The following is a 17,569-nucleotide window of genomic DNA, read 5'->3' on the forward strand; positions in this document are numbered from 1 at the left end:
TGCAGGCAGGATGAAGCAGCGCTTTTATTGTGCAACTGTGCAGTCGGTCTTTGGAGTTTTGACGACAGGTACGGCGCCAGAGTCTGTTGAAATAAAAAGTGTTTCTCGCCTTCCTGTCGGTAAATTTTTCTTAATAATGATCTGGCAGCAGCCAGCGTCACCTCAGAAGACCCTCGGGTGCCGTGAATGTCAATCAAGTGACGAAAGTGACGTCATAGTGAAGATTTATGATCGCTAATTTTTAGGACTATTTTTTTAATGCCTGGCTGGGGATCGACTAACACACCCTCCGCGATCGACCGGTAGATCGCGATCGACGTAATGAGCACCCCTGTAATAGAGTATACATATGTCTTGTGTTTATTTAGTGTTTACAGCTGAATATCAGGTCCCACCTGCCTCTCACAGCATCTTCCCTATCTGAATCGCTTCCACTGCCCTCTAATCCTTCACTCTCACTTTCCTCATCCACAAATATTTCATCCTCGCTCAAATTAGTGGGGTAATTGTCGCTTTCTTGGTCCGAATTGCTCACGCTGCTGGTGGCCATGATTGTAAACAATGTGCAGATGTGAGGAGCTCCACAACCTGTGACGTCACGTTACTTCCGGTACAGGCAAGGCTTTTTTATCAGCGACCGAAAGTGGCGAACTTTATCGTCGATGTTCTCTACTAAATCCTTTCAGCGAAAATATGGCAATATCGCGAAATGATCAAGTATGACACATAGAATGGACCTGCTATCCCCGTTTAAATAAAACAATCTAATTTCAGTAGATCTTTAAGATGTAAAGTGTAGCTGCCATTATGATGTGTAGTGATGTTTTTAAAGTACCATAAGTCTTGAACTATACAAAGTATTTCAATGGTTGGAATCTGCGCTTTTGCATGATATACTAGTTACTATGGTCATCTAATTAGTTACTATGGTCATCTAATTAGTTACTATGGTCATCTAATTAGTTACTATGGTCATTTAAGTCACAGCAGCTCAGACTAGGCTCCAAGCAGTGTGGGCGGGGAGCGTTTCCACAGAGTGTTTCCAGAGAGGCCTGCCTGAAATGTGGGTGTCAGGGACAGACGCGGAAGGAGATTTTTACAACAAAGTTCTAAACCTTAGTGATATATCAGATGTATCAGATTGTAGGTGTTTTTTTAGTTTTTTCGCGTTCATATTTCACATTATTGTTGCGTTTCGCTTGATTGTAAAATATGTGTATGGAGAGGGGGTGTGACGTTCATATGTTGTCAATATTCAGTGGTTTATTGTTCATAGTTAATATTGTAAATCCCACGTTCTTTATTTTCATGTACATTCTGGGTGTCTCATTCAGTAAAAAAATGTAATATTCCATTCCGTTTTTTGAGGCGGTCAGACATTATTGTGAGGTTTTATATTAGTGTTCTTAAAAATCAGATAGACCGGCCCCCAGACACATTTTTTCTCTAAATTTGGCCCCCCGAGTCAAAAATAATTGCCCAGGCCTGACGTAGGTTCTTCACAGACGACCAAGTCCAACTGTGCATGAAATACTTAGCCTCAGGCTACTCTATCCAGTGTCTGGAGCTCCTGGGTCCCACCGTCCATCCCTTCCGGGTGCCCGTCTTGGTTGGGGCCTGCTGGGTCTAGTCCCCGTGTCTACTGTGGTAGCTCGGTGCTGCAAGGTCTTCCAGGGTGCTGCTGGGGTAGTGACCTTGTGTGTCAGCGTGTCTGTGATCCTCTTTTAACTCTTTTTTGTGAATGATGTGTAATTTCTAACCTTAATAAAAGGTTTTGGATGTTTTTTTATAGGCACAATAGAGCGTATCCTATTAGAGCAGGGGTGTCAAATGTACGGCCCGCGGGCCGGATGAGGCCCGCGAACAGGTTTTATCCGGCCCGCGGTATAAGTTTGCTAAGTATAAAAATGAGCCGAAACTTTTAAATGAAAGAAACTGCTGTTCTAAATGTGTCCACTAGATGTCGCAATATCAATTCTTTGTATCTTTGTAGATGATGCTACATATATATATATAAAAAAATACACCACATGATGTTCGTGCACCAGTCGAAGAAAATGAACACACTGCATCAATAACATCCTGTAATTTTATTTTGATATTATTTTTTTATCTTGATAGATAAAGTACTATCTATCTATCTAGATTGAAAATTAACACCAATGAGTTCAATGATGAACAATATCACATAATTTATTCAGAAAGTATAAATAACGACAAATAAAGATAGAATACTATTAACCGCAACATGTAAGTGTAAAAAAAGGCCAACAACATTATGATTTGTATAATTTCAGAATGTGCTTGTTCTATTTCTATACAAAGAAAACAATCTGAAGTTGTCTTTATTTTTAAGTTATCATGCCGTGATTTTACCAGTCCGGCCCACTTGGGAGTAGATTTTTCTCCATGTGGCCCCCGATCTAAAATTAGTTTGACACACCTGTATTAGAGCGTATATGTTAGCTGACTTTTGCCAGCCTTTATTTACAAGTTAGAATGTATAAAAAAGGAAAAACATTTGTTTTTGTCTCACCTAAAGATTGTGAATGACAGACAAAATGCAAAGAAAAAGTGCAGTTCCTTTTAATGGATTTTCTGCATCAACAACAAGTTCAGATTCATGAAGAATGATTCAAGACACATTTTCCTATTAAAGCAATAAATGAAATGCATGAAACTTTTTATTTTTAGTTTTGCTTGCAAACCAAATGGGTTTTAAAGGAACTGGTGGTGACAAAATGGAATACAGTACATGCTCACACCAGTCTGTGGAAATATACCAATATACAGTATCATGTCTTGGCCTGTGGAATATTTCCAAACATTGCATTTTTTCATTCATCATTTCAGTAAAAGGAATATATTGCTCATGATATCAGTTTAGGGAAAACGTGTGGATGGGAGAAAAAGGAATACATGGTGGAAATTGGCCAATTTTGGTATTATGCTGTAACTTTGTGTGTGTGCGCGTGCGTGTGTGTGTGTGTGTGTGTGTGTGTGTGTGTGTGTGTATGTGTGTGTGTGTGTGTGTGTGTGTGTGTGTGTGTGTGTGTGTGTGTGTGTGTGTGTGTGTGTGTGTGTGTGTGTGTGTGTGTGTGTGTGTGTGTGTAAATGAGGTCCCTGTGCAGCCACACTGGTCAAGGCACATAATAAGTGTCAGGGTGAAGCACCTTTGCAGCCCAGTCCAGCTTTGTAGCCTCAGAATAGCTCCAATTTTTAGATGTTTTGTTGTTCCTTTGGAAGCAGACTTCCTTCAATAAATAACACAAATATATTCATACATATATATTTAGACCAGCATGTATGAACTACATGCATATCCTATAATTTAAATAATTTATATGTACAGTTCCCCTTCACACAAGTTCTGACCCTGGTATTCTTCAGTAGAGGTGTCATGTCATACCACCACCAACCACCAGGGGCTGTGGCCTGCCAATAGACTCCGCTGCAGGAGTTCCAGGTGGCCGAGGTTCCCGAGGGGTTGTTTAGTTTTTTACGTCCTGTGACGTTTCCTGGACAGCGCGCACACACAGGAAGTGTTGATGCGTATCCACCTCCAGCCTGTTCTATTGTTGAAGTCCTGCGTGAGCGCCCTGACGTGGGCCTGCTTGGTTTTGCAGACCGAGTTCCAGTTCTTGTCGTCGATGCCCCTGCAGCGTCCCTTCTCGCACAGACACCTGGTCTCGTAAAAGTACTGATTGATGTCCCGCGTGGCGCTGGTTTTGATTTTGCCCAAAACCTTGACGGTGTTCCCGTCCAAGTCCACCGCTTCGGTTTTGTTGGTCACCCACGTGCTCTCGCTGTCGCACACGGAATATTCCCCGCGGTAGCTCCTGTGCTCGGTGTAGCGCTTCTTCCGGGTCTTATTCCCGGATGATTGGCCCTGCGGTCCGCCGTTCACGAAGTCATCCGCCATGTACAGCGGCGGCGGCTGCAGGGGCGGTCTGTCGCTCAGAAGCACTCGAGGCGAATTGAAGCGCTTGTGTTGCCTCAGAAGGTCCGTGTTCAACATCATCACGGCCCCCCGCCGCTCCTCCGTGGGCGTATTGGCGACGAGAAGAGAGTCCTGGGTCTCTGGGTCTCGGCTTTTCCCCTGCTGGCTCTGGTTACCCCGACTCTTGCCCCTGGTCAGGTCAGCCTGGAGCAGCTGGATGATGAGGGAGTTTAAAGGGTCAGGACCAGGCTGCTGCTGCTGCTGCTGCTGCTGCTGCTGGTGACTGTTGTCCATGTTGGTTGCCTGGATACCATAGAGGTACACGAGGACCATCACGTAGAGCAGGATGGACATCACAAGGTTCACCTGTAAGATCTGCAAAGACAGAACGAGGCAGTTGGTGTCAGAGGTGCTAGTTTTACTTCCCAGAAGTGTTGTTCTTGACCTATTAGGGTCTGCACGGACCCTTTTTAGTTTTTAAATGCATAAAAGAATCACATACATTTATTTTTTTGCATCAAGGCTTTTTGAATTTGTCAGGAACCTCTATTTCAACAAAAAAAATATATATATATACACTACCGTTCAAAAGTTTGGGGTCACATTGAAATGTCCTTATTTTTGAAGGAAAAGCACTGTCCTTTTCAATGAAGATAACTTTAAACTAGTCTTAACTTTAAAGAAATACACTCTATACATTGCTAATGTGGTAAATGACTATTCTTGCTGCAAATGTCTGGTTTTTGGTGCAATATCTACATAGGTGTATAGAGGCCCATTTCCAGCAACTATCACTCCAGTGTTCTAATGGTACAATGTGTTTGCTCATTGGCTCAGAAGGCTAATTGATGATTAGAAAACCCTTGTGCAATCATGTTCACACATCTGAAAACACTTTAGCTCGTTACAGAAGCTACAAAACTGACCTTCCTTTGAGCAGATTGAGTTTCTGGAGCATCGCATTTGTGGGGTCAATTAAACGCTCAAAATGGCCAGAAAAAGAGAACTTTCATCTGAAACTCGACAGTCTATTCTTGTTCTTAGAAATGAAGGCTATTCCACAAAATTGTTTGGGTGACCCCAAACTTTTGACCGGTAGTGTATATATATTTTTTTGTTGAAATTATGACCTTGGTGTTGTTAGGGTCGGTTTCGACCCAGTTATAAAAATAAGATTATAAAGCAATAATTAGAGCCAGAACTGAACACACTGCCAGCCAGCTCCTCTCCCAATCATGTGAGCTTTAGGGGATCCTCACAACATTTATCTCACATTGATGTCAATTTCCCTCGTATTATTTTGCGTTTGTCAGCAGATTCTGTTTCATTGGCCAGTTATGTGACTCTGTTTGTGGTTTTGTGCAGGCAGAAATCATATGCCTTACTTGTTTCATTGAGTTGAGTTATTTCTGATCAGGCATACTAGCACCGTGTCAAAAAGTAGCATCCCCAAATTCTAGTAGACATGCTTTTATTTTATTTTTTTTTACTCATTCGCTCCTCATCTGTTTCACCGTCACAAGATCCAGAATTTGCATGTACTTTGCGCGGCCCATTAATCGTTTTTTTCGATAATATTCCCATGATCGTGCAAGCCATAACCGAAATTGAACTTAAAGGCCTACTGAAAGCCACTACTAGCGACCACGCAGTCTGATAGTTTATATATCAATGATGAAATCTTAACATTGCAACACATGCCAATACGGCATGTGACATTTTAAATTTCCCGCCACACTTCCGGTTCAAAACGTCTCGGTATGATGACGTATGCGCGTGACGTCACGGAGTGAACGGAAGTATTCGGACCCCATTGGATCCAATACAAAAAGCTCTGTTTTCACCACATAATTCCACAGTATTCTGGACATCTGTGTTGGTGAATCTTTTGCAATTTGTTTAATGAACAATGAAGACTGCAAAGAAGAAAGCTGTAGGTGGGATCGGTGTATTAGCGGCTGGCTGCAGCAACACAACCAGGAGGACTTTGAGATGGATAGCAGACGCGCTATCCGCCGACCTCACCTTGACTTCCTCCGTCTCCGGGCCGCCGACCGCATCTATGATCGGGTGAAGTCCTTTGTCGCTCCGTCGATCGCTGGAACGCAGGTGAGCACGGGTGTTGATGAGCAGATGAGGGCTGGCTGGCGTAGGTGGATAGCTAATGTTTTTAGCATAGCTCTGTCGAGGTCCCGTAGTTAAGTTAGCTTCAATGGCGTCATTAGCAACAGCATTGTTAAGCTTCGCCAGGCTGGAAAGCATTAACCGTGTAGTTACATGTCCATGGTTTAATAGTATTGTTGATTTTCTGTCTATCCTTCCAGTCAGGGGTTTATTTCTTTTGTTTCTATCTGCATTTAAGCCCGATGCTATCACGTTAGCTCCTTAGCTAAAGAGCTTCGCCGATGTATTGTCGTGGAGATAAAAGTCACTGTGAATGTCCATTTCGCGTTCTAGACTCTCATTTTCAAGAGGATATAGTATCCGAGGTGGTTTAAAATACAAATCCGTGATCCACAATAGAAAAAGAAGAGAGTGTGGAATCCAATGAGCCAGCTTGTACCTAAGTTACGGTCAGAGCGAAAAAAGATACGTCCTACACTGCACTCTAATCCTTCACTCTCACGTTCCTCATCCACGAATCTTTCATCCTCGCTCAAATTAATGGGGTAATCGTCGCTTTCTCGGTCCGAATCTCTCTCGCTGCTGGTATAAACAATGGGGAAATGTGAGGAGCCCTTCAACCTGTGACGTCACGCTACTTCCGGTACAGGCAAGGCTTTTTTTATCAGCGACCAAAAGTTGCGAACTTTATCGTCGTTGTTCTATATTAATCCTTTCAGCAAAAATATGGCAATATCGCGAAATGATCAAGTATGACACATAGAATGGATCTGCTATTCCCGTTTAAATAAAAAAAAATTCATTTCAGTAGGCCTTTAAAATGTGATTAATTGTCCGGGCCTAACATAACAAAACAAAATATTGCTATGGGCACAACTCTGTCAACGCAGCCACCCAAAAGACTCTCAAAAACTGCTAAACTGTCGGACTTACCAAAAAAAAACCAAGGATGGTGACCAACGATTGTTTTTATCTTTCTAGATCTTTTCAGTTCTAACTTGTGTGAAGATCAGAGCAAAGCTGCAATTGATGTGGTCCAGGCTGTCAAACACAAGACCGTGTCAACAACACAAGCTAGTTTCTGTTATCAATGAAGATGAGCCGGAAGCCAAAGCCTCGGGGGAAGAGTCGTTTTGCCACTTCCTCTATAGAAAGACTGATTGTACCAACAATGTCTTCACTAACAAATGCAATTCTGCTAGATTTGAGAAAGCAGTGCACTGTAAGAGTTGTTGCACGATGCTGTCAACTAGACAACACAAGATTGTTCTGTTCTGTCAGCCATGTTTGCTGTGAAACCTCCTTCAACGCTACAAAGAGATGGAAAACATTGAACTCATACATTGTGTCAAGTGTCATATGTTTTGCTGGCACATTGGTGTGACATTAAAGGCCTACTGAAAGCCACTACTACCGACCACGCAGTCTGATAGTTTATATATCAATGATGAAATCTTAACATTATAACACATGCCAATACGGCCGGGTTAACTTATAAAGTGACATTTTAAATTTGCCGCTAAACTTCCGGTTCGAAACGCCTCTGAGGATGACGTATGCGCGTGACGTAGACCGGCGAACACGGGTATGCCTTCCACATTGAAGCCAATACGAAAAAGCTCTGTTTTCATTTCATAATTCCACAGTATTCTGGACATCTGTGTTCGTGAATCTGTTTCAATCATGTTCATTGCATTATGGAGAAGGAAGCCGAGCAAGCAAAGAAGAAAGTTGTCGGTGCGAAATGGACGTATTTTTCGAACGTAGTCAGCCACAACAGTACACAGCCGGCGCTTCTTTGTTTACATTCCCGAAAGATGCAGTCAAGATGGAAGAACTCGGATAACAGAGACTCTAACCAGGAGGGCTTTTGACTTGGATACACAGACGCCTGTAGAGAACTGGGACAACACAGACTCTTACCAGGATTACTTTGATTTGGATGACAAAGACGCAGACGTGCTACTGTGAGTATGCAGCTTTGGCTTTTTTTTGCGTATGTACGTAACTTTTTAAAAATATATAAGCTTTATGAACCTTGGGTTAGGTGAACGGTCTTTTGGGCTGAGTGATTGTGTGTGTTGATCATGTGTTTGAATTGTATTGGCGTGTTCTATGGAGCTAGGAGCTAGCAGAGGAGCTAGGAGTTAGCATAACACGTACCGTACCGTACGTGCGCGCCACGTACGTAACTTTTTAAAAATATATAAGCTTTATGAACCTTGGGTTAGGTGAACGGTCTTTTGGGCTGAGTGATTGTGTGTGTTGATCAGGTGTTTGAATTGTATTGGCGTGTTCTATGGAGCTAGGAGCTAGCAGAGGAGCTAGGAGCTAGCATAACAAACACGCAGGTGTTATTATGCAGGATTAATTTGTGGCATATTAAATATAAGCCTGGTTGTGTTGTGGCTAATAGAGTATATATATGTCTTGTGTTTATTTACTGTTGTAGTCATTCCCAGCTGAATATCAGGTACCGTGAGTATGCAGCCTTGGCTGCTAAACATTTGATAGCTTGACCGTATGTGCGTGTCACGTACGTAACTTTTTAAAAATATATAAGCTTTATGAACCTTGGGTTAGGTAAACGGTCTTTTGGGCTGAGTGATTGTGTGTGTTGATCAGGTGTTTGAATTGTATTGGCGTGTTCTATGGAGCTAGGAGCTAGCAGAGGAGCTAGGAGCTAGCATAACAATCACGCAGGTGTTTTTATGCAGGATTAATTTGTGGCATATTAAATATAAGCCTGGTTGTGTTGTGGCTAATAGAGTATATATATGTCTTGTGTTTATTTACTGTTGTAGTCATTCCCAGCTGAATATCAGGTCACCCCCGGCTCTCACAGCATCTTCCCTATCTGAATAGCTTCAACTCCCCACTAGTCCTTCACTTGCACTTTACTCATCCACAAATCTTTCATCCTCGCTCAAATTAATGGGGAAATTGTCGCTTTCTCGGTCCGAATCTCTCTCACTTCATGCGGCCATCATTGTAAACAATAGGGAACTTTGCGTATATGTTCAACTGACTACGTCACGCTACTTCCGGTAGGTGCAAGCCTTTTTTTTTATCAGATACCAAAAGTTGCAATCTTTATCGTCGTTGTTCTATACTAAATCCTTTCAGCAAAAATATGGCAATATCGCGAAATGATCAAGTATGACACATAGAATAGATCTGCTATCCCCGTTTAAATAAAAAAAATTCATTTCAGTAGGCCTTTAAAGCGAGAGTAATGACAGAGTCCATAGAATTTGAGCTTTGTCTACGGGCTCATTTGGGCCTCTACAATGTAAATGTAAGAAGTACATCAAGTGCATTAAAGACACACCAGGGGTGTACAAACTACATGCCAAGTGCAGTCTGCCGACATCTCCCATTTGTCCTGCCAAATGTCAAGAGTTTGGTTTGGAATCTTACCTACAGGGAGATTGCATTTATTTGAATAGTTTGACAATTTAGATGCTGCTATCATGTCGCCATTTAGCGGACAATATGAGTCATTCAGGCCAATGACCTTCAGTTATACTCAGAATGGAATTATGTGCAGCATTTAATTATATGACCCAATGCAAACAACCTTCCCTAGTCATGGTGCAAAAAAACAAAAATCCAACCAACACAAAATGCCAACACACATGGTCAACCTGCTCACTTAACTTTGTGGACATTATAAAAAAAAAAATCCAAATGACACCATACAGTCCATTACAAAGCATGGTGGAGAAAACACTTTAGCTGCTTGATATTTCTGATTTCGAAATCGAATCACGATTCTCACGTTGTGCGATTCAGAATCGATTCTCTTTTTTTTAAAAAATCGATTATTTTTTATTTATTTTTTAAAAATGTATATTCATTTTATTTATTTTTTTAATGAATCAATCCAACAAAACAATACACAGCAATACCATAACAATGCAATCCAATTCCAAAAGCAAAGCCGAGCCAGCAACACTCAGAAGTGCAATAAACAGAGCAATTGAGAGGAGACACAAACACCACACAGAACAAACCAAAAGTAGTGAAACAAAAATGAATATTAGCAACAACAGTATCAATATTAGTTACAATTTCAACATAGCAGTGATTAAAAATCCCTCATTGACATTATCATTAGACATTTATAAAAAAGAACAATAGTGTCACAGTGGCTTACACTTGCATCGCATCTCATAAGCTTGACAACACACTGTGTCCAATATTTTCACAAAGATAAAATAAGTCATATTTTTGCTTCATTTAATAGTTCAAACAAATGTACATTTTTGCAATTAGTTGATAAAACATTGTCCTTTACAATTATAAAAGCTTTTTACAAAAATCTACTACTCTGCTTGCATGTCAGCAGACTGGGGTAGATCCTGCTGAAATCCTATGTATTGAATGAATAGACAATCCTTTTCAATCGAATCGCGTTGAATCGAAAAAAATCGATTCAGAATCGAATAGTGACCCCAAAAATCGATATTGAATCGAATCATGGGACACCCAAGGATTCGCAGCCCTAATCTATATATATACACACACATATATATATATATATATATATATATATATATATATATATATATATATATATATATATATATATATATATATATATATATATATATATATATATATATATATCTTAGAGGTGGGAATATTTGCGCACCTCCTGATTCAGTTTGATTACGATTCAGGAGCAACAATTTGATTAAAAATCAATTATTGATGCATCTTTAATTTAAGTATATTGATGCAGTTTTATATTTCTTTTCGTCTCACTAAATAAGTGTTTATCACTTGCAACTTCAAAGAAAACAATTCAGTTCAAATAATTCTGACATTTATTAACTGAATGGAAATGTTTGCAAAACTGGAATATAAGTGCCTGATAATAAAGGAGCTGGTCGGATCTCTGAGTGAGGTGGCTCGCTGCGGTCAGCCACATTTTACAACTATCTGCATGAATCCGTTTATTTCTTGTAAATAAAGTATCAATTTTCTATAATCGATTCTATAATTGTCCTACACTTTCTCCCCCCACCTGACCCCAACTGCTTCCAGAGGGAAGTGGGTCGTAAACAGCGTTGCCTTTGGTTACCGAACAGTTCAAAAGAAGAGGTCGTAAAATAGTTCAAAAAGAGTTCCATAAAATAGTTCAAAAAGAGTTTGTCTGGAAATTGGGCAGATCCTGCCATCTGTCCGCTTCGAAGTCACAGTGGAGTTTTACGAGCCTTCCTCCTGGTAGGCCCCAAAGACAGCTCCCATCCCCCTGCCAGGAACTCAATGTAATACAAAGCTTTTGTGATCATTTAGAAGCAATTATTCTAACAGTGATGATCAAAAACGTGGTCCCCATTCCAAATGATAACTAGTGTGTGTGTGTGTGAGTGGGTGGGTGGGTGTGTGTGGGTGTGTGTGTGTGTGCGTGTGTGTGCACGCTTTCTTATCTGATTAGTTTCAGTTATAGTTTTTCTTTGCTGAAGTATTTGTTGAGCTGTCGCTCAGCATAACAACATCACAGGCCAATAATCAAATATTCATGAGTGCAATGCTCCAAAGTCTGTGTTTGATCATTTGGGCACTTTTCCTTCCCGTGCGTTGGTTTACAGAATCTGACAAGTTATTGCAAGATAATAATTTGTCGTACGTGGATCCCTCAAGGCTTCTTCCCATCCTACAAGGGTGGAGCTCACGCTTATTTGCGTGTTGCGGGTAAAAACCCCCAAAGACAATTGTTATAATTACATTTGTAAACACATAGCACCTAGTTATGATACTTCTGATTCATGCTTCTACCATGTCAGGCTTCTTTGAAAGAAGATTCAGAACCGTTTTGACTTCAGGCAAGTTTCAGAACTTGAGTATGGGCAAGTTCCTATTGTGCAAATTGTGTGTGCGTTACAACTTTCCTGTTTCTATTCCAACACGCACGTTGGTCACGCTCTCATAGCGTGGCACTGATGCCTGCATTATTAGCAGACAACTTCTCCCGACTTGTGTACATACTGTCAAGGACTCGGCTGGCAGGTATGGGCAAGAAGAAGTATCTGCAGCCTCGGGGGGGACGAGAGAATTCCTCACGTACACAAAAGGTCAGATATATGAGAAGTTTTAGGGCTTTGAGAAGTGGCTAGTACAGTACAGCAGCCTGCATGATCCATAGAAATAGAAGTTGTCATGAGTGCGGTAAATAACCGCCAGAGGCTGACATGTACAGTATTTATTTTTGGAGTGACAGACATGTTGGCCAATCAGAGTTGTTCACGTTTCTTTCTGTGGCGTCAAACAGAACACTCGATGCAAGCGGATGAGAACAGAAAGGAGGGGCCTGGCAGAGGGCGTGACACAATAGTACAAACCCCGTTTCCATATGAGTTGGGAAATTGTGTTAGATGTAAATATAAACGGAATACAATGATTTGCAAATCCTTTTCAAGCCATATTCAGTTGAATATGCTACAAAGACAACATATTTGATGTTCAAACTGATAAAAAAAATTTTTTTTGCAAATAATCATTAACTTTAGAATTTGATGCCAGCAACACGTGCCAAAGAAGTTGGGAAAGGTGGCAATAAATACTGATAAAGTTGAGGAATGCTCATCAAACACTTATTTGGAACGTCCCACAGGTGAACAGGCAAATTGGGAACAGGTGGGTGCCATGATTGGGTATAAAAGTAGATTCCATGAAATGCTCAGTCATTCACAAACAAGGATGGGGCGAGGGTCACCACTTTGTCAACAAATGCCTGAGCAAATTGTTGAACAGTTTAAGAAAAACCTTTCTCAAGCAGCTATTGCAAGGAATTTAGGGATTTCACCATCTACGCTCCGTAATATCATCAAAGGGTTCAGAGAATCTGGAGAAATCACTGCACGTAAGCAGCTAAGCCCGTGACCTTCCATCCCTCAGGCTGTACTGCATCAACAAGCCACATCAGTGTGTAAAGGATATCACCACATGGGCTCAGGAACACTTCAGAAACCCACTGTCAGTAACTACAGTTGGTCGCTACATCTGTAAGTGCAAGTTAAAACTCTCCTATGCAAGGCGAAAACCGTTTATCAACAACACCCAGAAGCGCTTCGCTGGGCCTGAGCTCATCTAAGATGGACTGATACAAAGTGGAAAAGTGTTCTGTGGTTTTTGGAAACTGTGGACGTCGTGTCCTCCGGACCAAAGAGGAAAAGAACCATCCGGATTGTTCTAGGCGCAAAGTGTAAAAGCCAGCCTGTGTGATGGTATGGGGGTGTATTAGTGCCCAAGACATGGGTAACTTACACATCTGTGAAGGCACCATTAATGCTGAAAGGTACATACAGGTTTTGGAGCAACATATGTTGCCATCCAAGCAACGTTACCATGGACGCCCCTGCTTATTTCAGCAAGACAATGCCAAGCCACGTGTTACATCAACGTGGCTTCATAGTAAAAGAGTGCGGGTACTAGACTGGCCTGCCTGTAGTCCAGACATTGAAAATGTGTGGTGCATTATGAAGCCTAAAATAGCACAAGGGAGACCCCCGGACTGTTGAACAACTTAAGCTGTACATCAAGCAAGAATGGGAAAGAATTCCACCTGAGAAGCTTCAAAAATGTGTCTCCTCAGTTCCCAAACCTTTACTGAGTGTTGTTAAAAGGAAAGGCCATGTAACACAGTGGTGAACATGCCCTTTCCCAACTATTTTGGCACGTGTTGCAGCCATGAAATTCTAAGTTAATTATTATTTGCAAAAAAAAAAAAAGTTTATGAGTTTGAACATCAAATATGTTGTCTTTGTAGCATATTCAACTGAATATGGGTTGAAAAGGATTTGCAAATCATTGTATTCCGTTTATATTTACATCTAACACAATTTCCCAACTCATATGGAAACGGGGTTTGTACGTCCGCCAATCTGTGACCTCACAAATAGCCCACTGTCCAAAAATAACTGCCCAACACAACATTTAGAGGCGTCCACATCCGCACGCACGGGCTATACAGCTGACAACGATCACGATGTCAGTGTTTTAGATCGCTGAATATCGATATTTTTATGACCTAGGGAAAATGTGGAGCAGGAGAAAAATACATGAAATATAAACATTTGTATTTGAAATGTAACTTTGCTGTGATTATAATGCCTCCGCTGTCACAGCAGAAAGGAAATGTCAGCACAAACATGTCAACAATGTCAACAAAATAGCCAAATCACATTCAACACTTAACAATGAGCTCTTAAAATAAGGAAGATGTGAGCAATGCTTCAAGTGTAACAAAATAGTGAGCCAATGTAAACTGAGAAGCCTGAGAAGTGTCTTCTGCAGGTTTCGTACTCGGCTGTGCTCTAAAGCAGGGTTTTTCATGAGATACAGTCTGGTGTGCCGTGGGAGATGATGTCATTTCACCTAATTGGGTTATAAATATGTTTAGCAAACCAGTAATTATAATCCGCAAATGTGCCGTTGTTGAGTGTCGGTGCTGTCTAGAACTCGGCAGAGTAACCGTGTAATACTCTTCCATATCAGTAGGTGGCAGCAGGTAGCTAATTGCTTTGTAGATGTCGGGAACATGGTTTATCATGATCAGGCAGCGTGTAGGTAAAAATGTATTTAACAAATGAACCAAAAATAAACAAAAGGTGCCGCTAAGAAAAGGCATTGAAGCTTAGGGAAGGCTATGCAAAACGAAGCTAAAACTTAACTGGCTACAAAGTAAACAAAAACAGAATGCTGGACGACAGCAAAGACTTACTGTGGAGCAAAGACAAAGTACATCCGAACATGACATGACAATCAACAATGTCCCCACAAAGAAGGATAAAAACAAGTGAAATATTCTTGATTGCTAAAACAAAGTAGATGCGGGAAATATCGCTCAAATGAAGACATGAAACTGCTACAGGAAAATACCAAAAAAAGAGAAAAAGCCACCAAAATAGGAGCGCTAGACAAGAAGTAAAACACTACGCACAGGAAAACAGCAAAAAAGTCCAACTAAGTCAGGGTGTGATGTGACAGGTGGTGACAGTACACCTACTTTGAGACAAGAGCTATAGTGATGCTTTAAAGTCATATCCAACAACGACGTTTTACTGTCAACTGAGTTTCGTTTTTTAATGATTTCTGCTGGTGGTGTGCCTACGGATTTTTTCAAGGAAAAAAATGCGCCTTGGTTGCAAGGTTGCAAAACACTGAACTCAATTAGGGTGAGAAACAAAAGTTATGGAACACATTTTGCATTGATACTAATTACATGTCCATATATTGATATGGCATGAACCTTATGATCTGACACTTTCTCTTTATCACGAGTATTTAGCGTGTAAGTCAGAAGAGAGGAGAATCCCCCTTGACCGTGGCAACAACAAGCACGGTACTATCCGTACTTCCAGCCAGTATACCATCCAAATGGTTTTGAAGCAGTTCTTTTCAAAGAAGAACCAAGACAGCCACCCTGAGCCTCCAAGGATTGCTCAAGGGCAAGGACCTTCCATGTGACACTCGGATGGAAACAAAAAGTGCTGGAACTGAAATGCTGGGCTTTTGTCTCCACCGCCACAATTCTCCATGTGATATTTTCTTATTATTAATATTCCGGTCAAATGTTCTTCTGGCATGTTTCTCTTGGCCATTCTGCTGCCAGTCATCCTTCCAAAACAAGTGGGCAGATGTCTTTCTAAAGGCTAAATGAAGCAAGGCCAAGGAGCAAGTCAGATGACACACTCGGGGGGTTGGGCCAGACCCACGTTGTTAACTGGAACCTCCCCGCATGTTCAGCATTCATGACTAGAGATCGGCAGAGTTTTTTTCTGCGGAGAACAAACTAGTACGTGGGGAAACACCCGGCCATTCATGCTGGTTTTTTCACACAAATCCCATCTCATTGACCCCAAGCACTCATTTATAAATACACCCAGTGTACAGTAGCTTTCTCCAGTCTACCAAGCTGTTACAGGGAAGCAGTGTACCCTATTTTTACGGACTACAGAGCACACCTATATATATAAGCCACACCCAATGTTCCCTCTAATTGTTCATGTGTGTGAGCAAACGCAAAAAGTCCCTGAGCATTGAGTGGAGGCCATGTGAGCAACATCAGACGTGCACACTGTGGCTACACCAGCAGCACACCTGTCCCAAACCTGACTAAATAACAAGTTACATCTCCATCCATCCATCCATTTTATACCGCTTGTCCCTTTCTGGGTCGCTGGAGCCTATCTCAGCTGCATTCGGGCAGAAGGCGGCGTACACCCTGGACAAGTCCCCAGCTCATCGCAGGGCCAACACAGATAGACAGACAACATTCTCTTATTATTAGAATCAAATGACAGCAGTCATTTCCATTTCTAATATAATTGTTTAGGCCCACTTACAATGACAATAACAACAAATATTGTTTTTCATGAACTGTGTACTTGTATTGTTTGTCTGGGTTGAGGTCCTGCTTTGGAAATAATTTGTAGCCCTTTCAGACATTGCATTTAGTTCCCATGAAAACATCCACATGTTGCACAATGAGATGTAAGCAGAGGATCATGTGTACATTCCTGCAACTTCCTATATTTTTATTAGTATTTATTTAATATACTAACAGCATTTCATGACTAATATTTATAAATGAAGATTCCTAATAAATGACACTAGAATAAGCACACATTTGATTGGTAAATCATAGTGTAACGACCTGGAATGACACTTTATGTGTGGTGTTGGAGTTGTCCCACTTTTTGTGTGTCTGTAAACGCATCACTGGCTAAGTGCCATATGTGCATGTGTTGGCACAAGTGAGAAAGAGCGAGCGGCTGCTGTTGATATAACAAAGTTGCTTTTGGTCTGGTTTGTACTGCAGAAAATGACCACTTTTGCTAGATATCTTTTTTTTTACTAATGTTTTGGTGATGTGTTTATGGCCGACAATAAAGAGTTTTGCTCAGTAAAGTGATGGATGGAATTCATGTCCTCAAAGCGTCTCGACAGGCGTTACAATATTTGAACAATGATGACGAAAACTGTTTTCTCTGTCGTGTCCGTGTGTCGAAAGTTGTTATGCGCTTATTTTTTTATTTGATTTTGTGCGTGGCATAGATTTGCCGTGCGCAGAGGACGCTTGAGCAGTGCGCAATTGCACAGGCGCGCACCTTAGCGGGAACGTTGGCCACACCCACTAAATTTTAGAAGAAAAACATATTTTCCGTATATTAGCCACACCGGACTATAAGTGGCAGATATATACATTGTGGAATGAGTTATTTACACAGAAATATTCTGTAAATGTTTATGAACATACCTTAATTGTTTCCAAACCGTGTCTGTAGCACGGCAGTAAAACGGCTGATCAAACAAAACAGAAGTCTTGGTCATGGACCCACTGGCTGTGCAAGCTAACTCTTCAATCAGCTAAGCAGACTCAATAACTGGTGATTTTACAAAATTAAAAGAATGCTATTGTAAGTTAATAATACTAACACACACACATGTTAGCATATTAGCTAATGCTAACGACACCAGCGTCATTACATTACG

General features: G+C 41.1%; 1 protein-coding gene and 1 long non-coding RNA gene across 3 annotated transcripts in view; one reads left to right on the forward strand and one right to left on the reverse strand.

Annotated features, from left to right (window-relative positions):
- Window positions 1–17,569, forward strand: part of LOC133662384 (uncharacterized) — a 176,693-nt gene that overhangs the window by 64,688 nt on the left and 94,436 nt on the right. Inside the window, exon 3 of one of the 2 annotated variants that reach the window (XR_009828100.1) lies at window positions 7,046–7,450. The exons of the other annotated variant lie outside the window; for it this stretch is intronic. This is a non-coding gene — a long non-coding RNA (uncharacterized LOC133662384). Of the gene's footprint in view, window positions 1–7,045; window positions 7,451–17,569 lie in introns of those variants that run through there. 2 annotated transcript variants of the gene reach the window in all.
- ntf3 (neurotrophin 3) overlaps window positions 2,977–17,569 on the reverse strand; it is a 128,142-nt gene continuing 113,549 nt past the window's right edge. The window contains exon 2 of the mRNA XM_062066335.1: window positions 2,977–4,315. Coding sequence (XP_061922319.1) covers window positions 3,500–4,315 — 816 coding nt within the window. The 3' untranslated portion in view covers window positions 2,977–3,499. The remainder of the gene's footprint in view (window positions 4,316–17,569) is intronic.

Source organism: Entelurus aequoreus, linkage group LG12, assembly GCF_033978785.1.
Source record: "Entelurus aequoreus isolate RoL-2023_Sb linkage group LG12, RoL_Eaeq_v1.1, whole genome shotgun sequence".
NCBI classification, from domain to species: Eukaryota; Metazoa; Chordata; class Actinopteri; order Syngnathiformes; family Syngnathidae; genus Entelurus; species Entelurus aequoreus.